We start from the raw sequence: 25,827 nt of genomic DNA on the forward strand, positions 1-25,827 counted from the left end.
CAAATCACGCGAAATGTTTGGGGAACCTCTCGTCATTTGAGGCCGACTAACCAGTCGAGTCGACATCCAGTCAAATTGAACAAGAAAGAAAGAAAAACTCAAACGCTCCCTCAATAGGCGAATTGAAATTACTCGAGGCACCGAGACCCGAGCCCGGCGCAAGCGGAACATTACCTGTCTTATTAATGAGGCGTACGTGAATGGTGGTCGAACATCTGCGTTCATGTAAAATTCTTTGTTCTGACTGAGATCTGCAACGACAAAAAAAAAACAAACATGATGAGCATCATGACACAGGGCCAGACCGTGTCACGAAAAACCAAAAGAGCATGTTTGGGGGTACCTGGGGAGATGGGCATGTTGTATTTTTCCGAGTAACGCCGTCGCAGGGGGCCCATGCTGTGGAGGTTGTTGGCTGTGATGACAGAGTGAGTCTGCGACAGGGGCGTGAGCGGCGCCGTGGGTGTGGTGGGGGTTTGGGCCAGGCTCAGTGGAGGAGAGGCTTCGGGAGGGTTGGACTTTGACAATGTAATGTTGGACACCAAGTTGAGCTACGGGCAAATGGAACATAAACAAAAGCCAACCCATGTGAGCTCAGTTTGCCACAAAGATGAACCCCAAATCGGTAATAAAGGCGGTAGAAAGCACCAGACAGTAAAATCAAGAACAATTCGCCACAAAGATGAATCCCAAGCATTGAAAAGCCAGGAAAAAGTGACGGCAATATCATGACTCTTTTCCTCGCTCGCCAGCCAGTTCCACTTTCCTGTTTCGGTAATAAAGACGGTAGAAAGCACCAGACAGTAAAATCAAGAACAATTCGCCACAAAGAGGAACCCCAAGCATTGAAAAGCCTGGAAAAAGTGACGGCAATATCATGACTCTTTTCCTCGCTCGCCAGCCAGTTCCACTTTCCTGTTTCGGTAATAAAGGCGGTAGAAAGCACCAAACAGTAAAATCAAGAACAATTCGCCACAAAGATGAACCCCAAGCATTGAAAAGCCTGGAAAAAGTGACGGCAATATCATGACTCTTCTCCTCGCTCGTCAGCCAGTTCCACCTTCCTGTTTCGGCCTGTTTGTTTAATCTTTTGTCTCTTTAGAAAACACGCCCCGTCTCATCCTGTTCACCGGGACGACGCCGGAACGCTCGCCGCACGGGAAGGCAAAATGCGGCTGTGTCCTTCTCGAGATTGCGTTTCTTGGCTAATTACAAAACCGAAATGATCTTCCGAGATCTGAAAGCCGCTGATGGGAACGATCTGATGATGAACGACTTCTGCTTCAGAGCGAGCACTTCCATTCGACCCGTGGAAGACAGCCCGGCAACGCTAGCGAGTCGTGGCCCGTGCCCCCCCCCTCCCCCCCCGTGCACACGCCGGGGCTCGACTTAATAATGACGACAAGGTAGACTAATTATGGCAAGTGCAGCTGGGAGCCACGTGCCAGGCGTCCATCCGGCAGCGGCGGCCGAGTGGAAAATTTGAGTCCGACCCTTGCTCCCGCCATTAATTGGCGCGGAAAACGCGTGACACATATACATCGCCGCGGTTTGCAGAAAAGAGAACTATTCCCAAATGGCGTGTGAAAAATGAAATGAAAACAAACTTATATTGAGTCGATTAAAGCACAGAGCTGATGGTTCGGGCCAAAAGTGGAAGCCGCAAATCTGACGGACAATAACAACTGCAAAATGCTATCGGCAAAACCACACAAAAAAAGGTCATATTCCTTTTTGCGCACGGGAAGAAATCAAGCGTCAAGTCAACGGTATTTCTAGAGCACTTTCAAACAGCCATCGCTGCATACAATGTGCTGTACATGGAGCGATTTAACAAACACAATAAACAGCAAGACAAATCTGTAATAAAGGCGGTAGAAAGCACCAAACAGTAAAATCAAGAACAAATCTAAGTCATGCTGAGTCGAATGCCAAAGAATACACGTGAGTTCTGAGGAGGGCTTTGAAGATGGGCAGCGTGGCAAGGGGAGAGTCCTACGGCGCACGCCGGACAAAATAAATCACACTTGCAAAACGGCATCAATAGTACGTTGACTCGTCTTGCTGAGGATTAGCCCCGGCTTTGTTTCTCGTTTCATCCACATTCCCCCGGCCGTAAACATGGAGAGCTTTGCAACAATAGGCCAGACGGGCTGGTAATAGCCCGGCCCTTTTGTCTGTCTCACCATTTGGACTCGCTCCAGCGTACAGACAAAATGAGACTTCAGACTGAAATTAATTAAATGGTAATTGGTGATCTAATTAGACTGCCTTTGACTCGGCAAGCCGCTAAAGAAAATAAACAAAAAGTCCCTCCCTCAATTATGTATGGCGTAAAAGGTCAGATTTCTGACGAGGATGCTTAGTGACACCGAGCGCTGGCGCGCACGCACGCGCGCATTGCTAATGCGACACGTTTGGTTTGAGCGCCCGGCGCCATCCATCTTGTGAGAATAAAATGAATCCTATTCATGCCACGGTTTACATGCATGCTATCAGTTAGCATTAACCGCGGCCTAATACAAACTTATAATTGGCTGCTTCTCTACGGCGGCCGCAGACTTAAATGTGCTTTTAACATTAAAAAAAATGGTTTTGGCTAACAAAAACCAACAAAACTCCTACAAATGAAATGTAATGTATGTATTTATTTTTTTGAGTTACCTTAGAAACCTACATTGATCTCTTTAGTTTTAAATGTTTTTCACGTTTTCTGTTCATGTGTTTAAAATGGCGTCAGTGTGCGTTTTGGCCATTTTTTTTGTTGCTTTGTTGCTTTGATTCTGAATGTTGTAATTGTTGGGACAACTGGAGGTGTTTTGTCCTGGCTTGTGTTAAGCACATTGAGTTGTACCCGTGTATAAAATGTGCTGTATGAATAAAACCTTGCCTTGCTTTGCCTAAAGCTAACTGTAAATACAGTGAAAATGTCCTCCGTTTTTGTCTTTGTCAAGAATTTTAATAGATGAGCCTTTGACATTACAGCACGGAAGAAGGAAGGTCCTGGGAGATGCGGTCCTTTTACTGTGCGTCGCCTAAAACGTGAAAATATATATATATATTTTTTTTAAACGCTGTGCCACAAATCCACTTTGGAAGTTGGCAACTTAGAAAACGAGGGATGGACAGCAAGACCATCCTAGCTTCATTGAAGACGTTAAGGATGTCATGCATTGGACTTTAGAAGCAGCGGCATTCTGCGCTGCACTTATTGGATGTCAGGATTTTTCGACTGCCATACAAATTTTTTTTTTTTTACTCCACAATGCTACCACGCTCCCCAATTTAGCCTACACACACACACACACACACACAAAGGAAAATACTAAAACTATTAAAATCCCAACTAAAATTAAGCATTTTTGAAAAAAGAACAAACCGGCTCTGAAAACTAATCAAAGTGAACTGAATTTGAAAAAAAAAACAACAACAACAAAAAAAAAAGCATGTTTCTCGAACTCCCCAAAGCCACCAGTCACCCAGCGCCAGTATGTCTCAGAGTGTATCGATAGCCCTTGATAGTCAATGACGGTGGCGAGCGTAACAACTTTTTCTGAAAAGGAGTGGAATAATTAGCATCAAAATCCGGGCTGCCCTTGAGAGCCTTCTTGTCGAGTTGTGACGCAGGCATTCTCGCAGGCCCCGAGGAGAGACCGACTCCAGATGCTATCTGCCGCCTCAACCACTTTCCATACACAAAAACGTCCCGGTGTCAAGAGACCACTTTTTGCACTCTGATCCACGCGATCGGCGTGTGACACGGGGACCGCTTCGACTGACAGTCTTTTTTTTGTTGTTGTCTTTTGACGTCTGCACTCATCTGTGCGCAAGGAGCCTGCGCACATCAATGGGCGACTGTAAATAAATGATCCAAGCTGTGCTGCGTGATGAGAGACCCGACTCTTGCTTGTGTATTGTGCATTTATGTCTAGGGAGTGTGTGTGTGTGCGTGTGTGTGTGTTCGCTTTTGAATCCAGGCAATGCACTACAATGATCTTTGGCTCTTGGCGTGATAAAAGAACCGTCAGTCAGACTGATACATGCCCCCATTCAAAAACAAGACAGAATAGCCCGTTGCCTTAAAATGCCGTGTTACGCCCTTGTCTCAATATGATAAACATGACACTTTACGCCTTGCTTTAGAAATGGAGTTGTAAGCACCATTTAATGCGTCATGGGGAAATTTTAAATGGATTCTGAAGCAAGTACGAATTTGAAGTATAACTTGGTGTAATTTCATTGTCATGTCCAGGTATGTCATTACACGCGCGCTCTTGAAGATGCTTAACGCTACGGATGTCTATTATTTGGCTTTACTCATTCATTATAGCCCCGATCGCAATAATCTGGCGGGGCCCAAACGGGCAGAGTTTGGATTCCGTTACGGAGACGGAAGCCGTTTGTGCGCACTTTATCTCCAACGCCAAATTGAATCTTGGATGTCAGCGGAAGCGGTCCCGACCGTATAGAGCGCCTCTCTCTCCCTGGAGACAATAGCTGTTTTTATGTCGTAGATAAAATAAGAAGACAGAGGGACAGATGAATGGATACAGGGATGCCAATTAAGACAAACAAAGGAAGGCGGGGTGGGGTTGGGTGGGGGGGGGGGGGACACACGAGACGTATGATGGGCTGGCTCACCGGCTGTGGCGTGGCTTTGGGCTCTGTCGATTTAACGTGAAGGTGTGTCATCATTGCTTGAAGACGCTCTTTGTCTTTCGCTAGCTGGAAAGGAAGAGAGCACATTACTTTTTTTGGGGGGGGGCGGGGTAATCAGTACAGGCACGGTGCTTTGCATTCTCATTTCAAATATCATTATCTGTTGTATCATTTCCTGTTATGTCATTTTTAAAACCTGGTCATCTGTAATTACGTCATCGGTCTCGGTCCTCACATTGCATGATCGTAGGAAAAAGAAGAACTTTGTGTCTGATAAATGTTGACTCCATCGATCTGAATATTATGGAATCAGGATGGAAATAAAATGAGGCCGCACAATGATATAGCTATCTCACACACACACATACACACACACGCACACACACACACACAAAATGACATAGCTCTCTCACACACACGCACGCACACACACACTACATAAGACACGGGTTAAAAAAATGTGCACTTTGAATCCTTGGTAGTAAATGAAACAATTTCTCCGATTTTTATTCATTGGGGACGCTCACTATTTTAACCTGGCACTGTCCTATGGACACTAACTTAGTAATCCGCTTAAAGTCCCTCTAAAAACAAAATGAGTGATGGCTTATCTTTATGGAGATATTTTACCGCCATTTAAAAAAGAAAAATTCCTTTTCAGAAAAATCAAAAATGTACAAAACGACCGCTCCTAACAGATAACGTAATAAATAACATTTCTGATCTTTTGCAAAGGGAAATGAGCTTCTTTTGTCTCTGTTATAATTCAACACTGAGCTTTTCTATCATCTCCAGTGTGAGAGATTTTTGTGTTTTATTGCCGGCGCAAAAAGAGATAGTCATAAATAACTTTTAAAGCCGGCGATATACAAAATGTAATTATCTTCTCTACTTAGCTGCGGGCTCTTCATATATCTTGTCCTAGCTGTCATGCATCCATAACACATTTTTAATGACTGGTTCCTTTGCCGGTGTACAAATTCATGTCATTGGAACCTCTGTGGGTGACCCCCGTGCGCTGATGTCAGATGGGGCTTGGGGGTAGGGTGGGAGGCGTTGGGCGCAAAAGCATTGTCGGGAGAAGAAGACATAAATATTTGGTGCAAAACAAAAGCCCCCGGAGACAATACCTGCAGTTCCAGCTGTTGTACGACCTGCATTTGCACCCGACACTGGGCGGTGCTCCTGTCATCCAAAGCGTGTTCATTGTTAAGATGCCTGGAAAAGAAAAAAGCGGACGGCGCACGCACACGTTACAAAAAAATAAAAAATAAAACACGCACGTGTCGCTTTGACTCGCGGCGGCTCGTTTCGGTTTGTCCGATGTCAGAAACAGTCGTGCGAAGTCTGCTTTTGAACGGCAGCAGACAAGTGCCATGGGTGAACTTTTGTAGCTTTTTGCCGGGGCATTTGGACGACGCCCCATTTGCATACGTATCTGGAAATTCTTTGTGTCGTCATTAAAGTACGTTGAAACGCTTGAAATATAAAAACCTGGCAAACGGAAGACGCACGCGGCGGCTATCGCAAACTTGAGTTATGGATGTAATTATATGTGATCATTTTATACGGGGAAAATATATTCTCCTTGCCTCTACTTTTTAGAACTAATCTAAATAAGTAGCTCGGCAGGCTCCAGACATAGCCCCCCCTCCCCCTTACCCCCCACCTCCTCCCAGTGATTCATATAAAATGGAGCAGATAAGCTTCACGAGTGAAGGAAATATGATTTCAGGAATTTTATCAGCCAGCGCATGAATTACTGTTTGAAAATGCTTATACAGGGGGCATTTCATTAATCATTTAATCATAATCCGAGCAGGATGTTTGAACCGATTTCACAAATACCCTTTCATTTCACTACTTCATTATGCTCACTAATGGATCCAATATATTATATATATCATAAATTATATCGCATCTTCAGTGACCATGTAGGTCACCGTCGGCGGGCGGGCTGGCTCGTCTCGGGAGCGCACACGCCGGCGCCGGCGGACGAGCTGCAAGGTGCGGAAAGCGCCCGGCGTGATGAATGCACCACCGTTGGCGGCAAATCAAAAGTCGGCGGCGACGCCGTGGCGACGCTCACGCTCGTCGTCGGCCCTCCCAATTGGATACGTCACATTTTTTTATGACACCCGGAAGGAAACAAACCCACTTTTAAACGTCCGTTGTCCAGAATAGGATCATTCTGACTTGAATTCAATTGAAGCCAATCCGCAAACGGAGCCGCTCGACATTTGCGTATATTTCCATTTTCAAAGAAGGAAACGCAACTTCCATTGAAGCGGCCTTGGCGGCATTTTCAACCGAGGGCAGCCTACGTGAGCGGCTTTGAAATGTCCCCGTTGTCGGGCGACATATGCCCCCGCTTCTTTTCATCCTTTGTTACATTCCACTTTATTTCTTCTAATGACACGGCGCGTCGCAAGTGCATAATTAATAGGAAATGAAATATTCAAATGCAGCCTTGAGAGAACCGTCTGGACACGGGAGCAGCGGAGACGACGGGGGGAATTGACAGCCGGAGAGCCGATGAATGTTGGCGCGTGTCACTTTTTGGACTTCAAATGGAGCCACTTTTAAAAGCGCGCTGACAATGTGCGACGGGATGCAAAGCAAACAATAAAAGGAGTCACTCAAGACACGCCCCCCCCGCCCCCCGCCACGCAAGCCATTCTTCCGGGTCACTTAGTTTTGCAGATCCGTTCGGCAATCGCGCAGGGGAGGTTGAAAGCCAAGATTTCCTGTCCCAAAGTCGATCGTGGAATTGGAATTGAAAAAGTGACCGCTTCCGCCGGACAGCGACGAGACGCGTTATGGGGGGGGGGGGATCGGAGTCGCTCAGAAATCCGCTTGCGGGTTTGTCAACGCGTTGCCCTTGAGAATCTCTGCATCTCGCAGACGGCGCGGCGCTAGAGGGCACTTGCGGTGTTTCACTGGCTCTGACCCGCACGGCGGGGCCGCTGTTGACCGACCGAACCCCCACGCCACCCCCCGCCCCCGCCCCTACCGGGCCACGCGCGTTGAACACAAAGACAGGATCTGGTGCCTTGCATTTATCAAGATAGCGCACGTAGGTCCGTCATGTATTCTTAAAGACAGAACAAATACTCACACAGTTTAAAACAACATTTCCGAGCCGCGTTAGCCGTTGGCGCGCGCGGCTGAAATCTGCTTGACGTTCGAGTCTGGTCGCAACATTCACAGACCTCGACAATTCCATCGTTACACTAAATACATTTGTTTTTGCTGTTTTTTTGATGTTGTGTTATTATTTCGAGTCCTTTCACTGGCTTGGCTTCATGTGGAAGCGCTTAAGGGGGTTTGAGCGCTAACACCTTGGTGAGCTAGCTCGCAAACCGGCCCGCTGCGAGACAAAGGCGGCTTTGTGGAGACTCGGCCCCCAAATGTTTTCTTAACGTGTTCCGAGCAGTTGGAGCAGGCAACTAAAGTAAACAAGATGTTGCCGTGAGAAAAACACTTGTGAAAACAAAGCAGAGTGCACTGACGGACATTTTTAGGGCGGGTGGCCAAAAAAAAAAAAAAAAAAAAAAGGGCGAGGCAATGTCCGAATACAATAAAAAGTGAACCGGTTTAAAGGCACCTCCCCGTAGCCAAAATATACGCCCGAGTGTGAAAATACAAAGCAAGCTTTTTTTTTTTCTTTTTTTTTGCAAACGGCACTCCACACGTTATATTTGTTCGCAAAGTCACAAGCGCTCCAGGGGGACAATACGAGCGGATTCGAGAAAACAATCAAACGGCGACCGGAAATATTGACGACAAAGTTTCGGTCGCCTCACAGGCCGCCCCCCCCCCGCGTGACACCTTTTGCCCCACACGTCTGCTGGGAAAGTGTGCGACTGCTTGTTTTCGGGGTATCGTGGAATTGTCTCATATCTCGTTGAAAGTGAGACTAATCCGGGGTGACAGTGAGCCATTGATCTGCTGCCACCAGGCAGATGTTTTCATCCTTCTCTGTAACCACGCCGCTGTTATGAGCTGGATTAAAAAGAGCGAGGCAAGCGCGCCGGCTTGATAAGCAAACCTGGGGGTCTCAGGCGAGGCGAGCGCGACGTATCACAACAACGCTCGCTCGGCGCCTGGCCGCGCACGGTCTAATCTGTCCCGGAGTTTGTAATTTCAAAGCGGGTGTGTCTTGTCCAAGATAAAGCGCTACAAACGTGCGATGCAGTGGTCAACAATTAAATGCCGAGGAAAAAAAAAAAAAACAGATGGAACCATGAAAGAAGAAATCGGAGGCATACAAGTGGGGGAGGGGGGGGGGGAAAGAAAAATGGCACCGGGCAGACAAGGCATTCAAAGACAAACAGCAAATCCCCATGCTCCAATGACAAGGGCAAACATGCAGTGTGCCTAAAGTGTGGCCCGCTACGGATAAACATCCTACGGTTGTTTGTTTGGGAAAAATGGTCCCCATCGCCATGGGAACTGCACTTATCACAGGAATTAGAGGCCCATGGCGTCCTCCAAGGGGGTCTCGGGCTCCGTACCCTTGTCAGGAGAGCACTGTCCCAGGCACTCACTCACTCAAGGAATAACAAACAGCTTTTGTTACAGTGCATTTGTGTGAAAGGTGCCCCCCCCCATCCAAAAAAAAGAAGAATGTGCCAAAGCAAGGTCACCCACACCCACACACACACTTGGAAATGGAGACTTGGACTTACTTCAAGAATGAATGGAAATCATCAAAGACGGCTTCACATCCCGGCCACTTGCAAACGCCGTGACCGTAGAGAGGATGGCTGTGGGGGTGGCAGTCTTCGACGGTGGATCTGAAAGATAAAGAAGGAAAACAGGCCACTTAATAACTCTTTCTTTCACTGAGCTTAAATACTCGCGGCAGGATCGTCACTGGTGTAAACGAAGGGCGAATTCATCCGTGAGCGCTGCCGTGTGGTTCGCTCGATTAAAACCAATACAAAGAGCCGCTGAGAGTCACTTTTTATTTTATTGTATTTTTTATTTTTATTTTTTTGAATTGTGACTATTCACTGTCGGAGTCCTCACCAATACCGAGCGCCAACTCGGTATTGGTGAGCCTAACCCTAACCCTAATTAGCATGTGATGATTCGCCGCGCTAACTACTGCGCTAACTACCGCCGAGGAGGACTTACTCAATGTCACATTTTCGCAACTCAAACTTGAATGAAAGAGTGCCTTAAAAAACAACCGTAGCTGCATGCAGAGTGCTGTACATCCCGTAGCGATCAGACATTCAAAACCAGAGACGCTTCGAATGAGACACGAATAGCAAAAACACAATCAATACCGTGAACATGAAAACAAGTCTCATGCCGAGTCGAAAGCCAAAGAATCAAAATGTGTTTTCAAATGAATGGCTCGCCTAAAACGTTGAGTTGGAAGTATCAGTCGGCTGGTCTCGGCAGCCTATAAGTACCCGGATCCTAGAAATAAGATCCAGGATCGTTCCATGAGCGACACCTGATATCGGTGCTCGCACATTCCTTGTGCGTACATCCGCAAATTGAATTAGGTCTGTCCGAAGGAACGTACGTGTCGCAATGCGAAAAGCAAAAGAAACTTTTCAGATTCAGCTCAAACTGTAAACAAGTCAAGTCAAGAGTATTTCTCGAGCACTTTCAAAGAGCCATCGCTGCATACAAAGTGCTGTACATGGAGCGATTTAAAATACACAATAAACAGCAAGACAAATCGGTAATAAAGGCGGTAGAAAGCACCAAGCAGTAAAATCAAGAACAAATCTAAGTCAAGTCAAGAGTATTTCTCGAGCACTTTCAAACAGCCATCGCTGCATACAAAGTGCTGTACATGGAGCGATTTAACATACACAAGAAACAGCAAGACGAATCGGCAATAAAGGCGGTAGAAAGCACCAAGCAGTAAAATCAAGAACAAATCTAAGTCATGCTGAGTCAAACGCCAAAGAATACAAGTGAGTTTTGAACATTCCCACCTGGTATCAATTCTACCGTCCGATTTATGTCACAAGGGGCTGACGAGCAACCACAAGACGTGAACGGGGACATCTCTAAAAAAAAAAAAAACAACAACAGCAGCACCGTCCATATGGCAAAAGGTGTGTAACGAATGTCACCCCAAAGGGCGCTTGAGGAAGTGGTCCAGGGGGGGAGCTCACGCCGAGAACAAGACAGCAGTCAGCCGTATGGCAACAAGCACGACTCAAGACACGCAACTCTCCGCGACAAAGGCCGGGGGGGGGGGGGGGGGCACTGGCCTCTATCGCTGCCACCTGTGCTTTTTGTTTCCCACCTGCTAAAACAGCATCCAAGGCATTGCAAAAGTTGACATAAAATGCAGATTTGTGTTTAAAACTGTGCGAGAAAATGTAGCTTGTTAGCAACAAGCTACATTTTCTCGCACAGTGCATGTATGCAAAATGGCGATTTATAAACAAAAGAAAACAAGTTGTTTTCACCCCGATCACATTTCACGTCATCCCATTTGCCCATTTGGCTTTCCCGCCGAACGCCTTTATCGCGTCAACTTCATAAGAACGACCAGATTCGTCCCACAAAATCGCGAAAAGGCCTTCGTGACGACTAACAGTGGCACCGCTAGCTTGCTTATGAACAAAATGCACAGCGCAGGATTCCCCTCCATTGCTTAGCAACACTACCGATCGACCCGGAAGCGCGGCGCACATGGTCTGGTAAACAGAAGCAAATCTCGCCGTCCGCGAAATCTGAAATTGTCTCTCACTTTGGTAAGGGAGTCTTAGACGTGGTGGTTGGCGGCCATTTTATGGGCAATGGTTACAACGAACGACTGTCGATATTTACATTATTCCTCAAAGTAGCTTGTCACGAGGTTCGACTTTATTTGTGGGTTTGATAAAACCCTTGCTTCAGGACCCCCCAAAAAAATGCACCGCAAAATGATTAAGATGCTTCTCAAACAAAGTCCACAAAGCTGCCGTGCTAGAAAAGATAAATACGGTTTTTGTGCCTTTGCAAGACTCACAAGGGGATTCCAAATCCGAGCAGATGCAGGTTGACTAAGACTAAGACAGAGCCCCGATCAGAGCCTGTTTGCCGAGCGTTCTTCATGACAACTCAGCGGCACGCGGCACGCGGCACGCGGCTTCGGCGTGTGTCAAGACGGCGGTGATTGAATTTCCCCTCCTTCCTTAAGACGGAAGCGCAAAGCCGATGAGTGATTCCTGTGGATGCACTTAAGGTTTTAGTTGCAAGGCGTCGTCGCTCCCGGCCAGATTTTATATGACACATGAAACTAACTACACGGTACTTAGGGCCCCGCTGTAAACCAATCCCAAGCCGGTCGGGGGAAAACAGGTCCATCAGAGGAGAGGCGTGTTTCTGTTGTGCCTGACAAAAGGACTCGCGCCAAAGCACATCAATTCAAAAGTTTGGCCTGGCCAGGAGGAGCCGGCGGCTGCTCTCCGTTGACACCCGGGCCCGTTTTCTTCCGCTTGATCTTTCCAAGCCTGAAATGACTGCTCGGTGGTTTTTTCGAAGATGCTCGAGAATAGCGCTGCGGTCAAACGTAAACTTGGTCCGCACCATCAAAATACAACCGACCTCGACGGCGGTTTAGAACATGCTCGGATGCCATTTTCAGTTGGAACCGCCTACCGGCATCGATCTCAAATCTTATCAGATTAGGTTGCGACATTCCTCAAAACTCACTTGACTTAGATTTGCTCTTGATTTTACTGCTTGGTGCTTTCTACCGCCTTTAGTACCGATTCGTCTTACTGTTTAGTGTGTACGTTAAATCACTCCATGTACAGCACTTTGTATGCAGCGATGGCTGTTTGAAAGTGCTCCAGAAATACTCTTGACTTGACTTGATTTGTTGATGTCCATCTCATGTTATTGAAGAATTGTTTCCGGTAACCTATCTGCTATCGGTGACACATTGCGGTCAATGAGAGTCACCTGCTCGCTATTCCGACGGATACGATGACAACGATACGAGTGTGAAACAATTCCATGGGCGAACGGCGTCTTTCACCTCCGCGCTGGTTCTAAACCGCTGCTGACATCTTTATTTAATCTCTGACAGTCAAGGCTTAGCAGCTGGAGCGCCGCGTATTTTTTTTTTTTTTAAATCCCTCCCACTGATGCTCACCTTGTTTGCTCACTTGTGACCACGTGTGATGGAGGGAGCGAGTCAATATCTCATCCCTCACACATTGCTTCCACAAGACACGTTGCGCCCACACGCACCCCCGACACCAAATGAAGCGTCGCAACTGTATCAAACCTCGCCTCGTGGTGGCCTGGTTCTTGATCGGGATCTTGAAATCCACTTTCAAAAAAAAAAAAAAAAAAAAAAAAAAATCCCCCCTCCACACCCACGCAAAATAAAAATAAATAATAAACATCTCGGGCAGCCCGGTAGTCCAGTGGTTAGCACGTCGGCTTCACAGTGCAGAGGTACCGGGTTCGATTCCAGCTCCGGCCTCCCTGTGTGGAGTTTGCATGTTCTCCCCGGGCCTGCGTGGGTTTTCTCCGGGTGCTCCGGTTTCCTCCCACGTTCCAAAAATATGCATGGCAGGCTGATTGAACACTCTAAATTGTCCCTAGGTGTGAGTGTGAGTGTGAATGGTTGTTCGTTTCTGTGTGCCCTGCGATTGGCTGGCAACCGATTCAGGGTGTCCCCCGCCTACTGCCCGGAGACAGCTGGGATAGGCTCCAGCACCCCCCGCGACCCTAGTGAGGATCAAGCGGTACGGAAGATGAATGAATGAAGGATGAATGAATAAACATCTCACCACCCATGAATCATGATCTGTGTCGCTCCCCGCCAGTTGCCCATCCCACTTACACACACACACACACACACACACACACACAGAAATGCGGTGTTGTTTTTTTTTTCTACGTGGCGCGTTCTGAAAGACGCGTTGGTTTTGATCAGCCACTCCGTTGTTATGCAGTGAGCTCATGTTGCCTGGAGCCATGTCGCCGGCAGTTCAAAGATCATAACAGCGACGGTGCGAGAAAACAAGCACGTGCGCCAAGACGCCAAATTCCTGCCCTCCTCGCGACGGAAACAAACGGGATGATCTATCGCGAAAGGGAAAACACGATCACACCGCCACTTTGTTTCAGTTTGCTCGCTTTAGTGCCTGAACAATGAGTGGAATCAGGTTGACGCCACCGAAAGAAAAGAACCTCGGCGCGTGCGTTTCGTCTTGAGAGACGCGACGGCTAATGTGATGTTATGTTCTGGAGTAGAATGACAGAAAGGCAGACTTGACCTCCCCCCCCCCCCCCCTCATTAACACCGGTGAAATATTAAATGAAATATACATTAATTATAGACCCCGCAAGGCCTGTGGGGGCATTGGAATTTGTGGAGACCTCGGATGGAAGATTTTGCGGCTTAATGAGAAAAATGGCGGCGCGGTGGTCGACTGGTTTAGCACGTCGGCCTCACAGTACAGTGCGGGGTTCGATTTTGGCCCCCTGAGTGTCTTCATCTCTTTTCTCAGGAGCAGGAGCCTCCATTTTTTTTAGTTTATCCGTTTTTGTGCTTTCTGATGTTTGTATTATTCATTTTATTGTTTGAATTATTTTGGCTCCAAGTGCAGCACTTTGTAGACAGCGGTGCGTGTTTTAAAGTCTTCCAGAAATACACTCACGGGCCACACAACTACACAACGGTGATAGCAAACAATCTGCATTCGCAAAGATGAAAATGGATGAATGGATGGTCAATGTACGCTCAATGGATACTTCCGGTAGGTAGCGGAATAACTCAAAATTTAATAGAATGATAATAATAAAATAATTATAATAATATAATAATTATAAAATAATAATAATAAGGGGCGGCCCGGTAGTCCAGTGGTTAGCACGTGGGCTTCACAGTGCAGAGGCACCGGGTTCGATTCCAGCTCCGGCCTCCCTGTGTGGAGTTTGCATGTTCTCCCCGGGCCTGCGTGGGTTTTCTCCGGGTGCTCCGGTTTCCTCCCACATTCCAAAAATATGCATGGCAGGCTGATTGGACGCTCTAAATTGTCCCGAGGTGTGAGTGTGAGTGCGGATGGTTGTTCGTCTCTGTGTGCCCTGCGATTGGCTGGCAACCGATTCTGGGTGTCCCCCGCCTACTGCCTGGAGACAGCTGGGATAGGCTCCAGCACCCCCCGCGACCCTAGTGAGGATCAAGCGGTTAGGAAGATGAATGAATGAATGAATGAATGAATGAATGAATAATAAGATAATACAGCACTGCATGACACCAAGAGGTTTCTCCTCATACTGTAAATTGGCTCGGGTCCCCAAAACACTAACAACAACTCAAGTATGGCGCATTGCAGTTCAACACTAATGCTAGCAAAGTCAATTCATATTTGACTGATTGTGTCAGTCAAAATGATTTTTTTCCCCCTTTTTTTTGTGTATGCGAATGATCCGGGCAGACAAAAAGGTTGTTGTCCTTACATTTCTCTCTTATGACTGATGTACTGCCCATTGGTGGGGGGGTGCTGGTTGTGGAGAGGGTTCTTTGGTGGGGCCGGGGAGGAGAGATCGAGGCCCCGGTGGCCATTGTTGCTGCCGTTGTGCTCCTCCTTGACATGGGCGGCGGTTACCTCCTTCCATAGCTGTTGCAGCTCTGCAGGAATCATGCCTGGAACAAACAAATTGGATCGTCAAATCAATTAGCGGCTAATCCAACTCTCTCCTTGGCCATTTAATTAAATCATTTGTCTGTAAACAAAACAGTGTATTAATTAGAATCTCAAGCAAGTACAACTCCCCCACCCCCACCCACACCCCCCACGCACCACCCCCGCCCTCCTCCCGTCATCTGGATAATATTTGTGTACACAAATCCCTCGTACTCACGCAAATTTCATGCCCAGAGTAAAATAATTAGCATTCAGACAAGGCATGAAATCTGAATAATGGCCATCATGTTTGTGTGTTGTGCGCAGACAACAATATGTTTACAGCAGCAACACTCGGAAACATAACCCCCCCCCACCCCCAACCCCCACCACCACCACCCCCCGCCTCTTTGAGAAACAGGACCCTGGGGTAATATTCTCAAAAGCGCATTAATGTGCAAAATACTTAAAGCTCTGCACCGCCTCCAATTGACACAGAAGACTTAAACCTCATTTAACAAGTCAAGCACACTGCAGCTAGCAGAGCTCTTTGAAAAAAAAATAAATCCCTTGCAGACAGATGACATTGTTGGTGCGTTGACAACACATCGACGATGCGTGTCTGTGTGTGTGCCTGCCTGCCTGCCTGCCTGCGTGTTTCTACATTGCGCTGACAGCAAACTTAAAAGCGGAAGGAGGGGGGGGCGGGGGGGTCAGGAGTTTGGATAAGAAGGTAAAATCCGGTTTTGGAGTTTTTAATTTTTTTTTTATGGCAGTACACCATATCATTTGTGGTCATCTATAGCATTTTTTTTACTAAAATCAGCTGACATAGATCTTTTTTGTCTTAAATGCCTCATGCTGGCCACCTCTGCTAAAATTGGCTACATGCTGAGTAGAAATTATGAATAAATATAATAGAATCAGATGGCGGCCCGGTAGTCCAGTGGTTAGCGCGTCGGCTTCACAGTGCAGAGGTACCGGGTTCGATTCCAGCTCCGGCCTCCCTGTGTGGAGTTTGCATGTTCTCCCCGGGCCTGCGTGGGTTTTCTCCGGGTGCTCCGGTTTCCTCCCACATTCCAAAAACATGCGTGGCAGGCTGATTGGACACTCCAAATTGTCCCTAGGTGTGAGTGTGAGTGGTTGTTCGTTTCTGTGTGCCCTGCGATGGGCTGGCAACCGATTCAGGGTGTCCCCTGCCTACTGCCCGGAGACAGCTGGGATAGGCTCCAGCACCCCCCGCGACCCTCGTGAGGATCAAGCGGCTCGGAAGATGAATGAATGAATGAGAATCAGTTATTGTTTTTTTTTTCATGTCTCCCGATCCCCTGCCCAACCCCCGCCCCCCCCGCAAAAAAAAAAAATTCCAGAGAGATTTACCGATTACCGCAATATCGTCATTTGACAAAATTGAAATGAAGCTATCTGCGTGTGTGAACTCTGATGCCCATTTTCAAAATAAAAACAGAAAAATCTGAAGACAATGTGCGCAGATTCAAATCCAGCGTGCTGAAGTAATCGACATGTTCAAAGCAAGTCCTTGCATATGTGCTGTGCTTTACCTTACAATTAATTAAAGCCATTCTCCAAAATGAGCAGTGTTAAATGAAAGATGATTTGCACGTGCTTATCTACTGGAGTTTCTAGTCTCCGAATCCCCAACCCCCCCCCCCCCCCCGCCCCCTCCCCGTTTCTCATCAGCGGCTCTATAGATACCACAACTGCTCCTTTCAAGCACCAAATTGTAAGACACTGTATGCAAAATGCTCGGTCTTCATTTATTCCTGTTGTGGAAAAAAAAAAATGTGAAGATCTCGGTGCGATCTGCAAAAATATTTTTCATTTGATAAGCTACTAAAGATTTTAATTATGTTGGTAATGGAGAACATTGGCCTAATGAGGCGGGAGGACTCCGAAGAGACGCAAAGGGCTAAGAAGTGTGAAATGAGTCTGATAGGATTGCTCTAAATTCACACAAGAGTGTTTTTGCATATCAAAGAGCAGGAAATGATTGCAGGACATATCAATAACCTTTCCACGTTCCAAGGAGCGTCTTTCCACATTCAAATATTTTTGCTCGCTCTTCTTCTGCTTGCGTGTGTTTTTTTCCCTGACTGCCTTCAACGCCTTGCCGAGTTCTAATCCGAGTGCGCGCCCATGACAGGCAAAGCGGGCTCCATATTGCCCGCCTGTGTTTTAGCATGCAAATCCCCCCCCCCCGCTCGCCCATTTACAATTACGCCACTAAATGTTCCATTGAGCTTTTCCTGTCATAAAAACACACCGTGAGCTAAAAGTTCCTTCCTTTTTATCCTATTTTTGAGGAGGTCACCGGTGATGCTTGTGTCCTGCACCAGAGACAGAAGGACCGATCTTCCCCCGCCCCCACTTGGTGCCCGGTGACAGCGGGCGATGTATTTTTAGCCGATGCGCTTGACAGGGCGGCCCACACCGGCTCAATTACCTCGCAGTCCTGGTGACCCCGACACGACTGTTTACTCAGATGAAAGCGCAACGGATGGAGGAGGCTGATGAGAGCGGTAACAGAGTGGGAACAAAAGGTCTCGCCGGCTCCCAGTCAGCCGGGGAGAATACAGTCCGAAATTCTGCGACTAAATCGCTGAATGGTTTGGGTCGTGAATACATTAACGTATTAAATACAAACCCAGTCGGGCTCGGAGATCTGCCCACTTGGGCCAATTAGTGCAGCCCAGAGTTCAAAGTAAACAAGGTGAAGCTGCATTTAGCGGTTATGCTGCACACAAATGGAACAAGTTGCCAACAGAAGCGATGTCAGTCCGGAGCGCCGATGGTTTTAAAACCACGTGGAAAAACTTGGCCATTTTTCCCCATACCTTTTAAATACAAACCCAGTCGGGCTCGGAGATCTGCCCACTTGGGCCAATTAGTGCAGCCCAGAGTTCAAAGTAAACAAGGTGAAGCTTCATTTAGCGGTGATGCTGCACACAAATGGAACAAGTTCCCAACAGAAGCGATGTCAGTCCGGAGCGCCGATGCTTTTAAAACCACGTGGAAAAACTTGGCCATTTTTCCCCATACCTTTGATTAAGCCCCCCCGCCCCCCCACCCTCCCATATAGTTATTTCTTTATTTTGAAATGTTTCTACAGTGTGTCACCTCAAATGACAATAAAATGTCACGACACAAACTTCCCTGAGCGCGTTATCCTTTATGGTTGAACAATGGAGTTGCTTTTGCAGATGTCTCCATCTGATTACAGCGGCACAAAACGACACTGATCCGTAAAAATCCTCTTTCTCGGTCGGGCAGTTTGCCCGCCTTTCACAGGCCGGATTGGTTTATCTTTCCTCTTTTCATTTTTCAACACAACCATTCGGCTCATTACAATGGGGAAATACAGACAAGCGCGTAAAAAATGTATGTCGTCGGGACACGTGATTGATCACCGGCCTCCCAACGCAATTTGAGCTCGGCAGGGGTAGCTCTGGCACGGAGACGGGCCGGGCACTTCAACCTCCTCGCGTCCTTGTCCCCCCTGTACCCAGGTGACCATGTTCGAGCAAGCAGAAAGTTGATTTAAGGTTCATAATGACATCAGTTGCAGGCCATCATCCTGGAAATAAAAAATGGCCCCCAGTGCTCGAGACTCTTTAAAGCGGGCTGTTACTCCTCGCTCACAGGGCCGTTGTCACGGGGCTGGGGGAGGGAGGGGGGGGGGGGGGGGGGTACAGTGACATTGCTATTAGTTTATTGTTCCGTCAGGCTGGGACCTGACTGCACCCCTGTTTATGTTGCAGTAATCACTGGCCTGCTGATATGCGCCCCTGCGCCTGAAATATGTCCTGCTTCTTGCTGCAGGAACTATTACCACTAACCTACGGCCGGATGGATAAATCACTGACAGGTCGGCCGCGTTCCCCACCGCTGTCCCTGATGTGCTGCTGTTCTGTAGGCACTTTGTGTGGCTGGCCACATTCTTTGCTTTCATATTACCGGCAAATTTGTCTTGTCACCGTCCCGCTGGCCTCTCGGAGACAACTTTAATGATGTTGCGCGGCAACGCGGACCTCCTCGCCGCACAACCTCAAAGGGGCACGGGGGCCATTTTCGCCACAGCGTGCGGAGGCGGTGTGTGCGTTTTGCATTTAAATGAAAACACATCCTCAAGGCTGCAGCCACGTGAGCGCAAAAAAACAACCGGCGACTCTCTTATCGGGTCAAGAGGACGTGTGTGTGTGTGAAAACGCGTGAGCATGTGGTGGCGGAGAGAGAGGGGGCGGGCGGGGGGGGGGGAGGTGTTGGCTTCTATCCTCCCGAGCAAATTGTTATAATTTATAACAGATATCGTCTAACTGCTTCCAGGACTTTGAACGTTAATGTCAAAAGAATTTACGGCAACAGAAAATGATAATACGAAGGATTCAATCCCAAATTGTCTTTGACTCAAATTTGTTATCTTACAGGCTTACACAAAATTTCAACAGCCAACTGGAAAGCATTAATTATATCGTCTTGGAATTATTACTCCCATTTATTTTAAGAAACCGATGATGCATAGATGTAATCCAAAACACATTATGCTCAACAAAAGCTTTAACCCTTTCTCGTCTCTCTTTTTTTATTGTTGTTTTGGTGTGGTGTGCGAGTTAATTCCCAAATTATTTATAAACTGGCTTAACGCTCAATTAAAGTGAATTATTATGTGCTGGATTATTTGACCCAACCGAGAAAGAAGTTGTGTAATTCAACATATGCACCATTTACATAAATGTATTTATTATTAGCATTTTTTTTTTTTAATTTTGAGGACTGTCCATGTCTCCGATTGGACAATTTGGACTGTACAGTACTCAAGAATCTTGGTGACTGGTTATAATCGCGTTATAATCATTTCCGGCACACATTTATTACATTGGATATGCCGGCGAAGAGAAAGAGAATAGCAAATATTTGTACTTGGTATCTCTTTCAATGACATTTTATACTGTTTACCACTCTCCTGCATTATCTCCTCACCCCCCTCCCAGCCCCTAACTTCTGCTAAACATTCAGAGACAATTGCTCTGAGGCGATGGCCTCAGAATTTGAACAGGGGTTTGAATAGTTTGGGCCAACGAACTGGGTACTCATCAAAAGCGAATAGCTAGACTAAATCATTGTATTAATAGCAAGATGTTAAAATGAGCAAAAGAGGAGAAAGACGGCCGTGCCAATTTATCACGCCCGAGTTTGAATCCATGATCACTGGAGCTCAGGTAGAGCGGATCAAGTCATCACTTGCGAGGACGCGGCGCTAAACGCCAGGCGAATATCGTAGATTAGATCACAGCACCGTAGGCCGAGCCCACTGATGCATGAACGAGTGAAGCGATGTGGAAAACAGAAAGGTCATCAATAACTTCAAACAGTCAGGCAGAAAACGCGTTGAATAGGAAGACAAACGGGGGGGGGGGGGGGGGGGCTCAAACGACTTAGCTTAAGTCGTGTAGCAGCTGTCTGAGACACGGGAGCACACCGTCGATGGATCGCGAATCGCCTCGGACAACAGATCCGACTTCTTTTTTAATTAACGGGAAGAATAGCGGAAATTGGAAATGTGAAAGGAGAAAAAAAAATAGCAACTCCGGTCATGAATAAAAATGCCAGGGTGTTATGACACACTTTGCACGGAGAGTCAAATTAAGACAATCATTTTTAAGGGAAAATATAAGCAAGTCCATATTTTAAAAAGTCGCCGTGGCAACTTTGAGGGAATTTGAAATACAAATATAAATGAAGTACACGCCCACACCCACACACCCACACACCCACACACCCACCACACACACGGCCGGCAAGTGCGCATGGCATTCGCTGATGCGATGATGACACACAGTCTAAACAGGATGCGACTGTTGCGAAAGCGCACGCAAAGTACAGTATCGGCCCCTATCAGCCGTATAACGCTTTACTCAAAGGGCGTGTGTTTGTTTGCCAGACATCTGACACAAAGCAATTCGGTGAGGCGCACTCAACACGGCAGCGCCGCACGCCTGTGCCCGCGGCAATTGCCTGCGAGCGGATGAGTGATTCCATACCCAGTCCAAACAATAACAGCACTGTACAAACGTGTTTGTGTGTGCCTATTACCTAAGCGCCTCCGAACCCTCCTGTTTTTTAATCACCCTTATCTTGTTATTGCAAAACTGTTTGTCTTAGCTGGGAATGAATAGCCAATGTCATGTTCTGAAAAGCCTTACGACAGTGTCTTTTGTCACATGGCGACCGCTCCTTAACAAATAGGAAAAGAATAAACAAAGACACAAACTTGTAGGCCAAACAGACGTACCGGCTCCCGGACAAGCAAATATACGGACACTTGATGAATGATAAATCCAACCTCGCCAAAGTTTTTTTGCAACGCAGCATCTTGGAGTCACCTTTGGATATGGCTTGACAACGCTCAACCCATGCATCCATCCATCCATCCATCCATCCATCCATCCATCCATCCATCCATCCATCCATCCATCCATCCATCCATCTTCTACCGCTTATCCGGGGCCGGGTCGCGGGGGAAACAGCTTTAGCAGGGAAGCCCAGACTTCCCTCTCCCTAGCTACTTCTTCCAGCTCTCCCCGGGGATCCCGAGGCGTTCCCAGGCCAGCTGGGTGACATAGTCTCTCCAGCGTGTCCTGGGTCTTCCTCGGGGTCTCCTCCCGGTGGGACATGCCCGGAACACCTCACCAGGGAGGCGTTCAGGAGGCATCCGAATCAGATGCCCAAGCCACCTCATCTGGCTCCTCTCGATGTGGAGGAGAAGCGGCTCGACTCGGAGCCCCTCCCGGATGACCGAGCTTCTCACCTTATCTCTAAGGGAGAGCCCGGACACCCTGCGGAGAAAACTCATTTCGGCTGGCATCCGAATCAGATGCCCAAGCCACCTCATCTGGCTCCTCTCCATGTGGAGGAGAAGCGGCTCGACTCGGAGCCCCTCCCGGATGACCGAGCTTCTCACCTTATCTCTAAGGGAGAGCCCGGACACCCTGCGGAGAAAACGCATTTCGGCCGCTTGTATCCGGGATCTCGTTCTTTCGGTCACGACCCATAGCTCGTGACCATAGCTCAACCCTAAATGTCTTTTTTCAAATCCCAATCGGGTGCCAATTCAATCCATTGCGGTGCTAAAGCAGTACTGACCGTGCGCGAGCGACTGCAGCGGCAGGCCCGTTTGTCCGGGTTGAATGGTGAGCAGCCCTTGGCGCTGAAGATTGAGCAGATGTTGCTGCTGGACCTGCTGGACCTGGAGAAGCTGCTGCTGGAAGGCCAACTGCTGCGCTGACACCTGCTGCTGAAAACACAGGCAGACTTTTTTTTCAAAACGCAGGCCCAAGAGTCAGTGTGCATCCTGCGAGATGTTTTTCATGTACAACGCTGGCTTAGGTGACCCACGGGAGAGGAACAAAAAGAAAACGCTTTGAATGCGTCTGTGAAAATGCAAGCGGTCTTTACAAATGTTCTTGTTCTTTCAAGTGATATCTCGAGTTGAGTTTTCAAGGATTCAAGCTTTTTTTTGTTGTTGTCAACACACAACAACAAAATATGATTAAAACAAATATATTAAATATATATAATATAGGGTGGCCCAGTAGTCCAGTGGTTAGCACGTCGGCTTCACAGTGCAGAGGTACCGGGTTCGATTCCAGCCTCCCTGTGTGGAGTTTGCATGTTCTCCCCGGGCCTGCGTGGGTTTTCTCCGGGTGCTCCGGTTTCCTCCCACATTCCAAAAATATGCATGGCAGGCAGATTGAACACTCTAAATTGTCCCTAGGTGTGAGTGTGAGTGCGAATGGTTGTTCGTTTCTGTGTGCCCTGCGATTGGCTGGCAACCGATTCAGGGTGTCCCCCGCCTACTGCCCGAAGACAGCTGGGATAGGCTCCGGCACCCCCCGCGACCGTCGTGAGGATCAAGCGGCTCGGAAGATGAATGAATGAATGAATATAATATATTTAATATATAGGGGCGGCCCGGTAGTCCAGTGGTTAGCACGTCGGCTTCACAGTGCAGAGGTACCGGGTTCGATTCCAGCTCCGGCCTCCCTGTGTGGAGTTTGCATGTTCTCCCCGGGCCTGCGTGGGTTTTCTCCGGGTGCTCCGGTTTCCTCCCACATTCCAAAAATATGCATGGCAGGCTGATTGAGCACTCTAAATTGTCCCTAGGTGTGAGTGTGAGTGCGAATGGTTGTTCGTTTCTGTGTGCCCTGCGATTGGCTGGCAACCGATTCAGGGTGTCCCCCGCCTACTGCCCGGAGACAGCTGGGATAGGCTCCAGCACCCCCCGCGACCCTAGTGAGGATCAAGCGGTTAGGAAGATGAATGAATGAATGAATATTTAATATATAATAAATATATATAATTTTTTTTTTAAGTATTCAAGAATAAAGTCTTCAATGTGCAGGAACAAATGAGCACGAGTGTGTGATGTCAGTTTGTGAGGAGTTCGTAGTAGTGCTGCTAGTTGAAGAAATAATTTGTTTGTCATAATTGGGATTTCAATACCAATGAAAATGATTCCGAATTGCCGAGCCCGAGAGCAAGTGGGAAGAGAGAAAAGGGCGCCCGCTAAAAGCCGTGCTATCGCACCCACTTAGCTAACACGGGATACCTCGCACTTTGTTTACGTCTCACAACTGAGTGCATACAAAAAAAAAAAGAAGTCTTGGAGCACAGCAGCTGCCAGATGACAGCTCCAAAATAAAAAGCCTGATTACGCTGAATGTGGAAAGGGCGTCAGTCAAGCCCCTCCTGACCCCACCACCTTTTGGACTTTGGCACAAGTTCGGGTAAAACGACGTCAAAGTGCCACGGATGAAATATGCCATCTAATCCCTAAAGATGAGACGAGAAAGACACGACAAGGGTCCCGCAGAGGGTTCGGGGATACGGACGGACGGACTGCGTTTTAAAAAAAAAATTTTTTCTATTATCCATGCGATGAATTGAAAGAAGTTTCCGGCTTCTATACTGGTTAGCCGTCTGCTACTTCCTCACTGACAGTCGGATGCAAAGAATGGTGCTACGGGGGCGGCAGTTGACAGGGAACGACGCCTTTCATCAAAACTCTTTATAAATAAAAGTTGGCTTTTCTGGAAAAAAAAAAGAGAGAGAGAGAAGGAAACACTGAGTATTGCAAATTAATTTAACTCTCCCCTCTCCTTGCATGTTTTATCTTCTGGGCCGTGGGTGGGGTGGGGTGGGGGTGGTGGGGGGGGGGGTGGTCCTGTGCACTCCCGGACGTGCAGACACATAAAAAGCACCCCGAAGCAAGAGAGCAAATAAGAGGTTAACAAGAAGTGGCAGTATGGAGCGAAAAATATCGTCTCCGACAAATGATAAAGAGCGGCGCTGGCAGGCCCCCTTTTATTGTGGAGCTTCAAATATAAAGTTAAAGAGCTTTGAAAAAGCAAATTTTCATGTCTTTAAAATAAAACAAGGGGGGGGCACAAAGCAACAACAGGGGGTTATTGTCTGCCAGCCACTAGGGAGTCACGGCATCATTCTTATTCGGTCTTTTGATGGCTTCTAGAAATGCCACTGGAGGAAAAAAAAAAAGAAAGAGCGGCAGCAGAGAGGGGGGGAGCCTCACGGGGTCGCATCTATTTCCTGTGATCATACATAATATGCTTCAAAAGTTTTTTTTTTTTTTTGCCGTCTTCTATTCTGGCGCTCCATTCAACTGATCAATTGGCCCTCCTTGGCTCCTCCGCCCCCTTTCTTTTTTGGTCTCACTTGCTCCTCTTGTGTTTACATCAGATGCGACTTTAGTGACAGGCGCTATCTGAGGCCGAGGAGCCGCCGCTGTCACGTTGATTTATGGGCGCATCACGCCGCGACTTGTCCTAAACCCGAGCCCGCGGTTCATTAATTAGGGAGCTTTGACTTTGAAGCCGCGAGCTTTGACAGCAACGCGGGCCTTTACGCGCAGCAACGCAGGGGGCTCCCTTTTGCGAGTTTCCTGTGCAAACACTCGACTCGATGGGGGGAACGAGTGAAAATTCCCCCCCCCCGATTGTCTTTGAACCTTTTCTGACCGCGCGATCATTTGCTTTGTCCGTCGCCGTGCCTGTATCTGCCAATCATTAGCGCGCATTAAGCCGCTGCCTACGAGCGTGGCCCCCGCTGTACTGGCGGGGGAGCAGAAGAGTGCAAACGAAAAAGATGGGGGGGTTGGGGTGGGGGGGGGGATAAAAACCTCAATGCAGACAACAAAGCTGGGAGCGCTCGTCGCACTGATATCTCACAATTACATGCCTTCTCATCCGCCGCCATTTCCATGTTAATTACCAAGAAAAGCCTCTCAGATTTATATGGGCTGTGTTCGTGCCCCCCCCCACCCCCACCCCCGCCCTGCCCTTCATTATTTCCTGCACACGACTCTCAGGAGCGCTGAGGTCTTTGTTGTGTCGCACACTTGTTTAGTAAGAATGCAAAGCAAGGAAAATACCAGTCGGCTAAACGAAAAACTTTTTTCCAAAAGTACAGTCCGCCATCACTCAGCCATGAAAGCAGAAGGTTTGACATACTAATCAGAGGCGTG

At 47.7% G+C, this 25,827-nt stretch overlaps 1 protein-coding gene and 1 long non-coding RNA gene across 14 annotated transcripts in view; both read right to left on the reverse strand.

Annotated features, from left to right (window-relative positions):
- Positions 1–25,827, reverse strand: part of LOC127607655 (uncharacterized) — a 97,127-nt gene that overhangs the window by 9,773 nt on the left and 61,527 nt on the right. The window lies entirely within an intron of this gene.
- foxp1b (forkhead box P1b) overlaps positions 1–25,827 on the reverse strand; it is a 124,502-nt gene that overhangs the window by 8,830 nt on the left and 89,845 nt on the right. For 11 of the 13 annotated variants that reach the window (XR_007964106.1, XM_052076077.1, XM_052076078.1 and 8 more), the window contains 7 exons: positions 22,431–22,581; positions 15,103–15,289; positions 9,351–9,458; positions 5,790–5,877; positions 4,642–4,725; positions 344–551; positions 175–251 (listed from right to left, as the gene is read on the reverse strand). Coding sequence is in view for 12 of the 13 variants with exons in the window: in XM_052076077.1 (XP_051932037.1) it covers positions 175–251; positions 344–551; positions 4,642–4,725; positions 5,790–5,877; positions 9,351–9,458; positions 15,103–15,289; positions 22,431–22,581 (903 nt within the window). In the remaining variant the exon portion in view is untranslated. The remainder of the gene's footprint in view (positions 1–174; positions 252–343; positions 552–4,641; positions 4,726–5,789; positions 5,878–9,350; positions 9,459–15,102; positions 15,290–22,430; positions 22,582–25,827) is intronic. The other 2 variants (XM_052076075.1, XM_052076073.1) reach the window with 1 other exon arrangement.

The sequence above is a fragment of the Hippocampus zosterae genome, chromosome 9 (genome assembly GCF_025434085.1).
Source record: "Hippocampus zosterae strain Florida chromosome 9, ASM2543408v3, whole genome shotgun sequence".
Taxonomy (NCBI): Eukaryota; Metazoa; Chordata; class Actinopteri; order Syngnathiformes; family Syngnathidae; genus Hippocampus; species Hippocampus zosterae.